At 35.5% G+C, this 15,165-nt stretch overlaps 2 protein-coding genes across 7 annotated transcripts in view; one reads left to right on the forward strand and one right to left on the reverse strand.

Annotated features, from left to right (window-relative positions):
• LOC108973260 overlaps window positions 1-15,165 on the forward strand; it is a 30,991-nt gene that overhangs the window by 4,907 nt on the left and 10,919 nt on the right. For 3 of the 6 annotated variants that reach the window (XM_018940381.1, XM_018940384.1, XM_018940386.1), the window contains one exon: window positions 1,251-2,847. In XM_018940381.1, coding sequence (XP_018795926.1) covers window positions 2,689-2,847 — 159 coding nt within the window. In that variant the 5' untranslated portion in view covers window positions 1,251-2,688. Of the gene's footprint in view, window positions 1-1,250; window positions 2,848-15,165 lie in introns of those variants that run through there. The other 3 variants (XM_018940382.1, XM_018940383.1, XM_018940385.1) reach the window with 1 other exon arrangement.
• Window positions 11,406-12,913, reverse strand: LOC108973261. The gene has a single exon (XM_018940387.1). The coding sequence runs from the start codon at window positions 12,033-12,035 to the stop codon at window positions 11,460-11,462; it is 576 nt and encodes a 191-aa protein (XP_018795932.1). The 5' UTR covers window positions 12,036-12,913; the 3' UTR covers window positions 11,406-11,459.

The raw sequence follows: 15,165 nt of genomic DNA on the forward strand, positions 1-15,165 counted from the left end.
TATGATTAATATGTATTATCAATTCCATTATTTTGTGTTGAACATAATTATTCTTATAATACAAAAATCTAAACTCAAAAAAAAAATGCCAAGAAGTGGTGAAATACATACACTTACTATACGAGGTGTGTTCAAAAAGTATCTCGAATTTTTAATTTTCGCGGGTTACGTATAGTCTAATTTCGAATTTTTTTGGCGTTATGTTGGTACCCATATCTCTCACTTATGCCGACAAGCTCGGCCAGTTTAAATGTTCATTTAATTGTTGACAGCTGCTTTGCTTGCACGTGTTTTGGATCGTCTTCGATTTTTACCTATTCAAAAAAGAACCTGTATGAAATTTTGTGTGAAAAATGAAATTAAGTGCGCGGATGCATTCCGAATGTTGACTGTGGCATACGGAGAAGCTACCTTGGACCGAAGCAACGTTTATCGGTGGTACAAAATGTTTTCAGAAGGCCGAGAAGATGTGACAAAAATTGGCTTTTGCACCACGATTTTGGCCAAACACAATACACTAATGATGCCGCAGCCACCGTATTCCCCACATCTGGCCCCCTGTGACTTTTTCTTGTTCCCTAAACTGAAGAGGCCCATGAAAGGACGACGTTACGCTTCTCTTGACGAGATAAAGACGGCATCGAAGGAGGAGCTGAAGAAGATAAAAAAAATTATTTTTTGAAGTGCTTCGAAGATTGGAAAAACCGTTGGCACAAGTGTATAATATCTTATGGGGATTATTTTGAAGGGGACAAAATAGATATTCATGAATAAATAAATAATTTTTGAAAAAACAGAAAATTCGCGATACTTTTTGAACACACCTCGTATATGTATGTACATACATGTATATATGTAAAAATTTGATTTTTAGAATTACATAAATACATACAAGTACATATGTATGTATGTACATATAAATGTAAAATGTGAAACACGTGTCCACAACTGTGTGATAAAAGAATTACAAAGTTGGCATTAAAGTGTAAATATAATAAAGCACACGAAAATCGTAAGGAACAAGAAACCCACTAGTCGGTGAGTCATTGTTCAACGCTTTTACGAAGCACTCCCTAGCGTATGTTTGTGTTTTTTCGCCTAACCATCGTAATGGACAATCTTCAGTTAATTTTACTTCCGCTCAGATTTTTTCGAATTTGTAAATTATCAATCAATTGGATTGTAAAGATATTTATGATATATGTATGTATGAAAAAAAATCAAATTTAAATGGTCACCCAAATTTCTAGCATGTAAAGTATATTCAGCGAACGTGTGGAAGATTTCTTTGGCATATAAAGGGACATCCTCGTTATTTTTAACAGCAGTTAATAGCGACACATCTATTCGATCTCATGATCTTTTGTTCGGTTTTTCCTGCTTTGCCTTCCTGATATGCACTAAACGCAGACTAATTGTTGATTCTAAATAACAAAAAGAAACCTCACCGCCCTCACCGACATCACGCGAGCAGCAATAAGCAACATCAAATCAAAAACAACAGCAGCTAACGCATTATAAGAGTGTAACGCATTTTCTGATTTATTGATAAATCGGTTGTTCGCCGTTCAGTCGCTCAGCAGTTCGTTCGATGGTCTGTCACTGTGCTCATATCATAAATATGCCTTCTTTAAAAATATAGCAACTCATTTATTGTTTGCGACGATCGGCAAATTTCGTAAAATAAAGTGAACGTTGCTCGTTTTTCACAAATTAGTAATAACCAGAATCCCACCACTTTGCTCTTCCAACAAAAAGCTGAAATTGTTCACCGGTGGCGGGAGCATACGGAGAAACAGCAAACATCAGATGATTTGTTTATTGGTCGGTATATTGGCACATACGTAAATTCCTACGCCACTTATACGTCACCTCAAGTTCGTCGGCAATCGACAGCTGGCGCACAGTCGTATAATACTGAATCGTAGAACCGCATTCAGACATTGGAAGAAACAGAAAGTGCGATGTAAATATTCATACAGAGTACATACCCTATGTCGAGTCCAAGCTCAAAGTCAACTTATCACTTACCCGACGATTGTGGCAATTTAGGAAAATTAATATTATTAATGAATTAACGCATACCAAAACTTCATACACATATATTTTTATATTCAGTATTCGTAATAATAACACAAACACAAACTCAAAAACAAAAACCAAAAGCATTGACTTCGCGTTCTGTAAAAAAGGAAAGGAAGCTATCGCCAACTACATAGCACATCAGTTACTTTCCAACACTATTTAACAAAAACCAACATTTCCTTTCCATTCCTTCATGGTTGGGACAACTACATTCAAGTGAATTAAAGCCATACATATATACACTCTGAACTCGGCCTTACAACGACTCTCAGTACTCTTACTAATGCGAGACAGTCAGAGCACATCGGTACGACCACAGCATTGCTAATGAGCAGTGTGGAGCAAGGTAAACAAACTGCAGCAAAAACTTAAAAATGTACGCACACAAATAGTATTGAAGCAGGTCTAGCCAGCTTCCTCCCCCCGACAAGCCTTAATATTCGTTCACACAGTTGTAAAGTGGTTCGATAGGAGGAACAAGAGCAGCAGTTGTCAGGCGATAAGCCCAGCCATTGAAATACTATATCACTGAAGTTGTTCTTGGGAACTGGGGTGTAGGCGGCGACGGTGTTAATAGTACAAATAGCAAACGCACACGCAGCGATGGCAGCCTCAACATCGGATAACTACAAAGTTCCCTCGACAAGTAAAATTTCTGTAGATAAACTGCTGCGAGTTGGCTATTATGAACTGGAGAAGACGATTGGCAAAGGAAATTTTGCAGTTGTGAAGTTGGCGTCGAATATTGTCACTAAATCAAAGGTAAATACACAAATTTAGTATAAGGTAATTAATTTTTCGTTCATATTTTAATTATTATAACCTCCATCGAAAATGTGGCATCTTTTCTTGACAAAATGCCTCACCATTTTCATCTCATATATAAATATGTATGTATATGCTGCCCATTGTTTTTGCTTGTATATGCTTTGCTGTACACATACTTACATTACATGTACAGGTATAACTTAAATGTGTACTTCCAAGAAGTAATACTTAATTCGTTGGTCATTGGGAGAGTCTTGAGTTGGGAGTAGGTTAGGTTTAACTTATTATGACGACATGAATACGATCATGAAATTTTGTTTTGATATCTGGATTGTCTTCTTTCACTACCATTGGCGGAATAATGTATACAAGGGAATTATCAAATGACAACCCTACTAAGTTTCAAAGTTGTATACCTCATTTTTATTATTTCAGTAAATTATGTTGATTTTAATAAAAATATTTGGACGACGAAAAACTAACGAAACTAAAGGTGTAATACCCACAATAATCATATTTATATTCTATATGTACGTCAATCAAATACCAAATCTGATCCATTAAACAAAAACTTATAAAGTACATTAAACTAAGAAATAGAACTGTAAGATTGGAGTAACAAGGGACACCTGAGACAAGAATTTTGAAAAAATGTGCGTGACCCCGTCCTCAAACACGTTTAGTGAATATACATATTTCCCAAAAATTCGCTAAGGCCAAATCCCTTAAACACTTCCACCGGATGACGATGGAGCAGACGTTCCATTGCCCGAACATAAAGAAGTTCGAATAGCATTTTCCGCCTGAAGATCAACAAAGCGGCTGGGGCCGATGGATTGCCGGCAGAGCCAGATCTTGGAAAAGACCCGTGAAAGAAGAATCGACACATACCACCTCTTCGTCGATTTCAAAGATGCTTTCGAAAGCACGAAAAGGTGCTGTAAATGGTATCCCCGCAAAACTAATACGGCTGTGTAAACTGAAGTTGAGCAACACCAAAAGCTCCGTCAGATACCAAACGAGATTTCAGACAAGGCGACTCCCTACCATGCGTCTTCTTCAATATACTGCTGGAGAAAATAATTCGAACTTGCAGAACTTAATCGAGCAGGTACAATCTTTTATAAGAATGTACAGCTGCTGGCTTATGCCGATGATATTGATATCATAACTTGAAGTCGTAGATTATTTCGTCTATCTWGGAACCAGCGTAAACACTACCAACAATGTCAGCCTGGAAATCCAATGCAGGATAACTCTTACCAACAGGTGCTACTTCGGACTGAGTAGGTTATTGAGAAAGAAAGCCCTCTCGACGAACAAAAACCAAATTCTATATGTCACTCATTATTCCCGCCCTGCTATATGGTGCAGAGGCCTGGACGATGACAAAAACTGATGAGTCGACGTTGCGAGTTTTCTAGAGAAAAGTTCTGCGAAAGATTTATGGTCCTTTGCGCGTTTACCCGAATATCACACTCGATCTAACGATGAGCTATATGAGATATATGTATGACGACATTGACACAGTTCAGCGAATTAAAAGACAGCGGCTGCGCTGGCTAGGTCATGTTGTCCGAATGGACGAAAACACTTCAGCTCTGAAAGTATTCGACGCAATACCCGCCGGAGGAAGCAGAGGAAGAGGAAGACCTCTACTGCGTTAGAAGGACCAAGTGGAGAAGGACCTGGCTTCGTTTGGAATATCTAATTGGCGCCACGTAACGAAAAGAAGAAACGACTGGCGCGCTGTTTTTAACGCGGCTATAATCAGGTAAGCGGTGTCTACGGAGACTCCCACCGGCACTGTAAAAATAAAGGAAATCTTACTGAAAATGAAAGAGCGTATTTCCTAAAAACAATGTAGCTTTGTGCTTAAAATTAATAAAATCTTGTGATAACTTGCTCCAGACATCTAATTAATAAACCGTATGTACCAGAAGATGAAATTTGCAAGAGTATGAAATGTTCGGTTACACCCGAACTTAGCCCTTCCTTACTTACATTTAGGTGAAAATGTATATTTCCAAACCTACTCGTTACAATCGAAGTTAGCCTTCTTTACTTGTAAGCAATAAAAATGTAGTTTTCCAATCATAATTAGGGTTCTGCGCACCTTTTTCTCGCAAACAAAGATATAAAGATCACACGTACTCCACTCTCAGCTACGAATGGAATATCCAATTGGTGCACATAGCGAAAAGAAGAAACGATTGGCGCGCTGTTGTTAACTCGGCTATAATCGCGTATGCGGTGTCTACGCCAATTAAGAAGAAGAAGACTCCATTCTCAGGCTTCTAAAAAGCTAAAAGATGGAATATTTATACAGCGGTAATTGGAAGATACAGAAGAGAACTGTTCTGGAAAGCTTTGTGCTGATAGTCGATAATTTCCTAAATATGGTTATTTACGAAAACAAATCTTACAAACCATCGATAGGGCAACAAAATCACTGTGGACCAGTGTAATGATAATTAAAAGTTGTAATACAACTAAACACTTTCGACTATTTATCGACCATGCTTACACCAAACATAAGTAGTCCAACCATATTAATCCATATTAACAGTAACGTAAAAGGTTCAATATTTCAAATATATAAATTGTAAAGTATTAATTATATACATATGTATGTATGTATACTACTCGCCTATGATAGCTGATGTATGCAGTCGTGGCTACATACATATGTATGTATATAAACATACAAATTAGGTTTACACCAGTTCTTAGCGTTGAAATGTGTGATAAGGAAAATGATAACAGAATGTATGTATACAATGTTTTAACCAAACTGTTTCCAATAATTTTCGCAATATTAAAAAAGATGTAGAAATCATGTTAAGTCATGTGAATGAGACTGTTTGCACGATCAGTCTGAATTTAGAGAGCTGATGTGACATTGCGTCTTATTATAGCATTATTGATTTCAACCTTTAGGAAAGGATTAACATACCGGCTTTAACCGTATGAAAACATAAAGAACCAGAACTGCCGCCTTACAAGTCAATTATTATGGTAGTAAAAAGCAACAAATTGAGAATTGAACTACATATGTATATGTTCATACTTATCATGCTCTCTAGAATAAGAGTAATTCGTTAATTTATCCGATGCTAAGAGTTTGATTCTTATTTCAAATAGTGCTGAACTTTTGGTTAGTTGGGTTGTTTACGCACATGGTTTTATGACCCCAACGTACAAACAGAAATAAATGAAACGATCCCTAACTTAAATAAACGCTCAAATTTAGAGATACCCAGACATACATAGATTCATATGTGTGTATACATTGTCAATTATGCTTTTATATGTTACACATTGAAAAGAGTAGCTTAGCGGCCACGAAGAAACCCCACATTACTCGTATACTTGTATCCTAAGGATCAATGCCAATATTACTTTTAAATTCCACTAATTAAAGACTTTTTAAGAAATAAGTGTTCATACATATGGACAATTCATAGTCAACGATTAAAGTTAACAAAGTTTTAAAAAAAGGAAATCTAAACCCCGAAAAATGAGGAATAATGTTTGTTTTCATTGCAATGCGCCATCTTTGTGGTTCCTTTTTTTCCAACCATTGATTTCATTTCAATATTTTCCCGAGTAATTCTCTCACCTTCTGTCATTTTTGTATACACTTGTATTGTTATCACCATTAATTTTTGTTTTTGTTCCTTCTTCTTATTTTGTTTTCATTGTTTACTTTACCGTTTCGTTGCTCCTATTTCGTTCGCTATCAACGATAGATAAGACAAATATTCATATTGTTTTTTTGTTTTTTACCATGATTTATAATATATATTTATACATAAGGAAGGGCTATGTTCGAGTGTAACCGAACATTTTAGGGTGTCCGCAAAGTGAACTCTCCAAGCCGAACCGAGCGTATATGAGTGTGTGGAGTAAATGCGTTCGGCTCTACTTGGCTTTAAGCGTCCACGATGCCGGCACCCTTACGTTCTCGCAACTTGCAAGAATAAATCGGAGGAAAATATGACCGATATTGGGGTCAATCGATTTTGGCAATTTTTGGTCATAAATTGACACAGCTTATGCCGATATATTCACTGATACTTGATTCGTAGTAAGCGTGGTTGTCTACCGAACTCGCCCGATTTTTCCCACTAACACTAATTGCTTAAATTTATCAAGTAGTTCATGAGATATAGGATATCACCTAAAAGTGGGCGGTGACACGTCCATAGTGCAATTTTGACGCCGTTTTCTATAAAGCAACGTCGTATCATCTTTATGTATCTAGCGTATTTATTAGACTTATCGCACTTACTAGTTACTTACAGAACCGTTATATGGAGATTGAACGAAGTTATAATTTTTCACAGAATGGATAGGATACAGTAAAAAAAAAATATCACGTTGGATCACATACAATTTGTTAATCGCTCAAAAACAGGCTCGTGTCGATTGGTCGAGAAGCATGTTAAAAAAAAGATAGCGCTGCTTCAAAACCTGCCTGAAATTAAACAGTTACTGTATTATTGTTTCAAGAGGAGCCGAATCCAACAAAAGTCGTTCGCGCACGAACACTTCCAAACAAATGTATGCCTGGTTTTTTTGGAAGAACTCGACATGTCGCAATTATACCACTATAGAACAGCAAATTCTAAGTGCCACACAACTATTTTCCTCCTGTTGCATTTAAAAAAATCGGGAAATCGGTACTCTTCACCACGGCAATGCGAACTTTCATACATCGACTGAAACAACTCATGGCACTGATCAAAATCCATTGAGAATCGGTTACATAACGAGCACGTTTTAATGAATGGGCCACCCCTCACAGTAGCAGCATCTTAACCTCGGGTTATTCTAAGGAGGTTGTTAAGGGCTGCTTAGTACACAAATAATAACCATATGTTGGAGAGAGTTTAGAATAATTCGGACTATTAGGGTTATGGGCCAAACTAGTAGCATCCGTATCTCGAGATGTCAAAAATTGAAGGGGGCTACCATAAAATATTAAATGTTATTAAAATTGTACTAGAGGTTGATTTTTTTTTATGCCCTGAACAGGGTGTATTTAGTTTACCACAAAGTTTGTAAAACCCACAACGAAAGGTCGAAGACTCTATAAAATATCATCGATTCGACCAAAATGTCTTTGACATGGCACCTGTTAAGGGTATTGTAGGTGAAGGCGAAGTTCTTTTTTTAAAGAAGCTAAGAATACCCGGGAATTGTAAATAAAACGCAAAATATTTAATTATTCATCAATATTTGTTTTTTCGCCTTCAAAGTAATTTATGCCAAAAATTTTTAAATCCTCAAAACAATTTTCAAGATCAATTTGAATAGATAAATCTGGTGAATATGGTTGTTAATCGATGGTATTCATTGCATTTTTGCCTTAAATTAGTTCGCAATCGTACTCCTTTTGAAAAAAAAATCAGCTTTATGGGGAACGCGTTTCATACTCAAAATATTCACCAAAACATTCGAATGTACTCGGGAGAGACGTGGAGCTCTCTTGCCATCTCTCTAACACTTTCCTGTCAATATCATTCAATTTTTGAACATCTGTTGCAGAGTTCGATGGTCCCCCATAACGAGGCTTGTCTTCAACGATCTCTCGACCGTCTTTGAAGGCTTTGTACCACTCGTAGGATGGTCTTTTAAAGAAACAGAATCACCGTAAGCCTTTTCCAACATTCCCAACGATTCCGCACACGAAATTTGGTTAGAAATATAAAATTTTAGAAAAATTTCTTTGTTCCATATTTTTATTCATTGACGTTGACATTAAAGATGACAACGCACTACTGAGGTGTAACGACTTAAGCCGCTGCTGTGAACAAACTGGTTGACAAATCGCGCTCATATTTGGCATAGTAATTAAGGACAGTCCTATCAACTTAGCAAAATACATTTTTTAAATACTTATCATTTACTCGGGGAATTTAATTACAATTTCCGGGTGCTCTTTTGTAACAATGTATATGCCTTTTGGTGTCAATTAAACCACTGTAGCTCTGAAAAACTCTATGCATGCGAATTCGTGCGTTTAAACAAGCCACATCTAGACTAAAAGTAAAAATATAGTAAATATATATGTCCATATCTAGTAAAACATTTATTATTGTTATTGCTCATTTTTTCTCAACAAGTTGCAAATTTATAAATTATACACGAGGTAATACTATAGCAAGTTATGCACACACTAGTACAGTGAAATAAGTATATGTGTTCTCATATAAATAAGAGCATCTGAATACTCTCGAATGAATACAAAGATCGTTGGAGCTGTGTGGACATTGTGTGGTGGTCATTCATACTAAAGAAATCACTTTCATAGACGCTGGCATACATATGTACACAAAGGCATTTACATACATACATATATGTATATGTATGCGGCAATTTAATTTTCACATAGGTAATATCATTAAATTCATACATTTAGAGTTTTTACACATAGATACCTCTTGATAAGGGATGAGCACGGACAGGTGATAAAAAGGAATTTCTGCACGCAATTAAACTTTTAGCGGGAGCGATAAGAAGCGTTCGTGGTTGTTTCTTCACAATGTATACGTATAGTATACAAATACATATATAGGAAAGACTAAATCAGAACAATAATGAATAGTGTTTATCTTCATTTCAATATTCGTCTTTAATACAATTTTGTGTGAGTTCCGAAATAGTCTACCAATTGACTGGAGTGATTGGAGCCGTTTTACGACCAGACCATTCTATGATGTATACATGTATAAAATTTCAACAGATGTCATGACCGATATTTCCGCTTTGTTATCGATTTCTGGAAGTTTGAAAAGTGACTGTCTTCAGATTTCGCCCATTTTCGCAGTAATTATAAGAATATTTGGATGACTCTACGCCCTAAATTTGGTTGAACTTAGTCATGTTGTTCCTGAAATATTAAATTTCTGCTGCTTGTGAAATTAAAAGCTTAGTACCTCATTTATTCAGTTTCTTATCACCCTTATACAACATAAACGTTACCCACTTCGTGGTTATTATGTGTATGATTTTATCCATTTTCACAGTGTATTAAAAAGTACTAAAAAAAATTTGGAAGATAGATACATTAAAACTTTACCGAGCAGGGCCACGCCCACTTGCTATATGTTTTCTACTTGTGGGCGTGCTTTCTACTTTATGGGCGTGACAATGTACCGATTCGGTCCATCTATAGTACTAGCGAATACATGTACGAAGTTTCATCATATCTTAGTTTTTTCTCGAGTTCTCGCCTGCATGGACGGACAGACAGATAGTCGCTCGGAAGTCAAACAAAGCTTATATTTTTTGTATGAGAAAAACGTCAACCAGAAGATTAAAATTACTATATTAGAAATGTAAGATTTAGACGAAATTTATTCATATTCAGGGCTTAACCTGTTAAGGAAGATGGAAAACCAGAGATCACATTATCGAGTATATTGCTTTACGATTGCTTTACGATTGCTTTAACCTTTGGTATAATGAAAATCATGGGGCGAACTGACTTTACACATTTTCGGCGTTTTATAGTATATCCAATATTTTATGTTCATTTGATTTTGCTTAGCTATCTTACATGTTGACGGATATGCTTATATGGTATAGTGCCAACAGGAAACTGAAATACTAACATTAGGTATATTAAGTCTAGATGAGTATTCATATGAATTGATCCATTTTAGGCACAAGAGATACTTTCCTAGTTCCATTGAGATAACTCATATATTGAGCAATATATGCGGAATAAAATCAATCTGAAGTTCCAAATCTTTTATATGACGTATATGTGGCCTAGGAGTAGTTTTGACCCGATTTTATACCTTGTTGTCATAAGGGCACACTATTATACGCAAATGGTTCTTCTGAACTAAATAATATATCTCAGAAGATTATTCCGATATCTAATTAAGTACTGATTTCTATGAGTACAATGTAAAATGAAAGAATCAGATGGATTTTAAATTTTTAACAAGAAAAGTATACATGGTTGTTACTCATTTTTACAATAGGGGTATTCACTTTCTCTTGCATAACCCTTGCATGGTGCACGAATTGCAGATATTTCCTCTTGGTGCACCGGCACAACAACAAACACACGCAGAAAATTATTTGCAATGGCTGCGAAATATGTCAGAGAAACATTTACAAATTTAATCATTTGTAGGGGAAGTTATTATGGTATACTGCCGAAGGGAATCCGAAACATAATGTATATACATCGAAAGTTTACAAAGAATTTGTAAAGAGCGCAACTTAGAATGTTTATTAAGGCATTTAACTATATTTTCTGAGAATACTTTTTAATAGAAGACACTATTTTAGTTTCGATACACATATAGGTAAACTTGCGGTATTTTAGGCTTAAATGTAGTAATTTATTTTATAAACAAAAAATTAATTTAGTAATTTAGTTCACCAACGGAACGCGAATTGAGACGAATAACATATTTGTGTCAATCCATATCAATCCATATATTACATTCCAATCATTTAAATATATACACATTCATTTATACTTGCTAAATAAAAATAGAGTTTTAATTAAACACGACATAAATAAATATATATATGTATGCTTTCAGATTCTTTATTTGTTAAACTTGTAATTTATTATTTCAAACATTCACGATAACTTTATTGTCGCGCTCTATCTTTTCACACTCATCGCGCAGTTTTTCCAATTCCTTTTCGTTTTTGTCGCACAGTCGTATTAGTTGAGTATTTGTGTTAATAATGCGCTCACGCAATTCCGGCAATGAGCATTGGCTCAAACGCTGGGGCTGAACATCTTCGCGTATGGAGCCGACCACTTGGCGTAATTCTTGTACTTCACAATAACAGTTGTTCCGATAAGTTTTCAAGCTGTCTTCTAAATACGCTTTAAGGGTTTCAATTTCATTTATCATTTGTAATGTTTTATTGTTTTTACTTCTTCCGCTAATCGGTGGATCCTCATAGTGAGTCGCATTTAACTTGGCCTGATTACATTCGAGATACTTTTGCTGAGACTTAAGACGTGTCAGCTCGCAAAGAAGCGATGTGTAAGATTTTTTCTTACGCAAGCCCAGCTCGGCATTGCCGACGACTTTTGTTGCTCTTTGTGAAGGCACTGCTTCTAAACCTGTTGTGTGTCCAATTGAATCGGCAGCCGTTTTAGGTTTTGAATTATGAATTTTCCCCGCGACCCTCATTGTTTTCCAGCTGTTTGATTTTTGCCAAGTCGATTTTCTGATTTCGTGATTTTTTGCCTCTTAAAAATTTCTGCTCGTATCTATTTGTCACGTGCAGATTCATGTGCCTCATACGTTTAGAACAATTGTCCACCCGAACTCAAATGAGCTAAATTTACTTCAACCCTCTTTTCATACAGTCTATCTTTAATAGCCTGGTTAAACGAGTGATTACCTGTTGTTTCGGTCCCTTCTTATTTACGGAAGGTAATCAAATCCAATCCCGTTGCCACTACCAACTGCAATCTCCTCACGCCCGTTTAGTTTGATTTGCCCAACACTTATACAATTACATACATATATTGAAGTTGAAACCCGCGTGAATAGTTGCTAGCCACTCTGTCCTAGAAATATAATCGCATTTCCCCGGTCGTCGAAATGTTGCAAGGCTACTCACTCTTTTGTGTAGTGGGTAGTTTAATCGATAGGTGCGCGCGTTCTGTAAAACTGTTATTTTTTTGCCACCTTTTACTTTTACGATTATTTTACTTTTACATTTTAGCTTTAGTTTCGCTTCTTATAGTGGCCTCTCGGTTTGCCATAAATTGATGATATTTTCGCTACAATGAGCTTTTGATGCTGTGGTTGATTCACCACTGCTTATTTTTGCTTTCCTTTGATTTCCTACTTTCCAAATAATTCAAATAAAAACTGGTGTAAGCTCTCTTGCCTGAACCCGATTCGGTTTCATCTGGTTACATTTGGATATTTCAACTCTATAGTTTGAAAATTCCTTTCTTGTTTTGCTTAAAAAATATTGTTTTCTTTTCTTTCTTATTGAATAATATTGAAACTTGAAATTTAGTCCAAAGGTTGCTAAACCTTTTTGTTTCACAGAATTGCTCGGTACCAGGCAAATGCGCAGTCGAAAATACAAACAAATAAACAGTTATCTTTTAAAAAACAGTTATTTGCAATGTGAAAGTTATATCCTGCTATAATAGCGGGCTTTGGAGAATGTTGAGTCTATAGAGAACACATGTGCCTATAGAGAAATTACGTAAAGTTTGGAAACTGCTTCGTCTACCGATCAAGATTTGTCAGTTCCAATTGTGACGACACTAATACTTTGTCAATCCGCCACCTGACCTCATTGCCGTTGCATTGAAAAATTATGCAAATATCCACGCTCTGCAGTACCCAACGTAAGCGAAGGCTATAAACGAAACGTGGAAAACATATATGTATATTTAAATCTATTTTTATAATTTACCACACACTTTTGAAGTTCAAACGACAAAAAGTTGTCCTTTCAAAAACACACATCAGCCTATTTAGGCCTATGGCTGTTGGCGATAATCTCTAGTAACGTGTGTAGTCTAGTCCTTAAAGTACGGAAACATTGAAAATATGTCCTCCAACTTGTGACTCCTGCCGCATTGTACGAGTGTTTTATATTCAGATACGTAAACATATACATGTAAATTGGGGTGTTTCATTTACACCTTTTTTTATGTCTTAGCGGCCACATGAAAATTTCGTATTTATCTCAAACAAAAATCCCTTCATTTTGCATTTGAGTTTTTGGAGTTTTCACGTTTTTCGCCTATTGTTGAAAAAATTAGCGAACGGCTGGTTTTTTCGAAATCTAGCAAAGAATACGGTATAAGAAATTAAATTTGGACAAAACAAGTCTATTCGATCATACAAATGCTTTGTTTCACAGATATAAGCGATTTTTCCTCAGGAAGTTCTTCGATAGGAACAGCTGTTCACTAATTTTTTTCAATAATATGTGAAAATCGTGAACTATTTACATGAAAGTACTCAAAGTCAAAATTAAGACCCCAAATTTGCAGGGATTGTTTTCAACGTAAAAAACACAATTTTCATGTGTCCGCCAGGAAATAAAACAGCTTTTAATAAACACCCTAATGTACATACATATGTATGTTTTGTATTTACCTTTCCTTACCTTAGATATGTTAAACATAGACACATCCATATATATACACGTGTATGTATTTACAGTGGTTATTTCAAAATTTTACAACTACGATAATTTCAAAAAGAGTCCTGATATGTGAACACACATGCATGTGTGCATTTACAAATGTAAAACTATTTGTGGGTTGTTTTGGCAAACAATTCGTATTTTCAGAAAGCAAAATCATATAATTACATAATTGTCGTCACCAGTGTTAGTCATGTTCTAATCGATAATGGCACTGCTCATACTTGTATATACACATGATCCGATCGAAATTTTTGAAATATGACCAAATGTCCTTCCCGCTTCGCTGCTAAGTACGATCACTTGAGTCTTTACAAATTTTTACATAGAATGTTAGATTATCTTAAGAACATAATTCAAATGGCGCGGTGAGAGAGAGTGTGTTTTATAATGGTGCATATTCGTGCTTAGAATGAAGAGAATCGAGTGAAAATTCGCCCTAGACCCCATATAACTAATCAGCCTTATGTACCTGAAAGGAGCCCTCTACCTTGAATCCTTTCAAGATGCAAGAGATGTTCGGTTACACTCGTACTTAGCTTTTCCATACTTGTTTATCTTTATTTTCAAAAATACAAGTTATGAGAACTTTATACTTATACTTATATATATATATATATAGTATTTTTGATGATGCTGCAGGAGAGACAAAAAACTGCCAAATGTATTTGTGTAAGAAATATATATATATATATATTCCATTCACTAGCTTTCATTCACTTTCATACCGATTTGGTTAATGGAAGCCCAAAGAAGGTTTAAACGTTGAGAAAGTATGGGAAAATTGCGAAGAAAATACCAAAATCGGTTCAGTATTTTTAGAATTATATGAATATGTACGATTTTTCTCGCTAAAACTCGAGAAAAGCTAGAATATGGAAAATTTCAAAACCTATACAATATAAAAAAATAATTTCTTTTGGTTAGTCTCGCTAAAGCTCAAGAAGAGCTGGACCAATTTGACTAATTTTGGCCTTGAATTAATTTCCCGAGATAATTCCCCGAATTGCGTTCTTTAGTGAGTGACAATGGAGTAGATAGTCTTAGAATACGACGAACAACATAATTTAATTGATAAATTCCGCAGACGCAGTTAAGTATACTTATATGTATTATGAGAATTTGTAAATATTGAAA

Source organism: Bactrocera latifrons, unplaced genomic scaffold (genome assembly GCF_001853355.1).
Source record: "Bactrocera latifrons isolate USDA-ARS-PBARC rearing strain unplaced genomic scaffold, ASM185335v1 scaffold_47, whole genome shotgun sequence".
NCBI lineage: Eukaryota > Metazoa > Arthropoda > Insecta > Diptera > Tephritidae > Bactrocera > Bactrocera latifrons.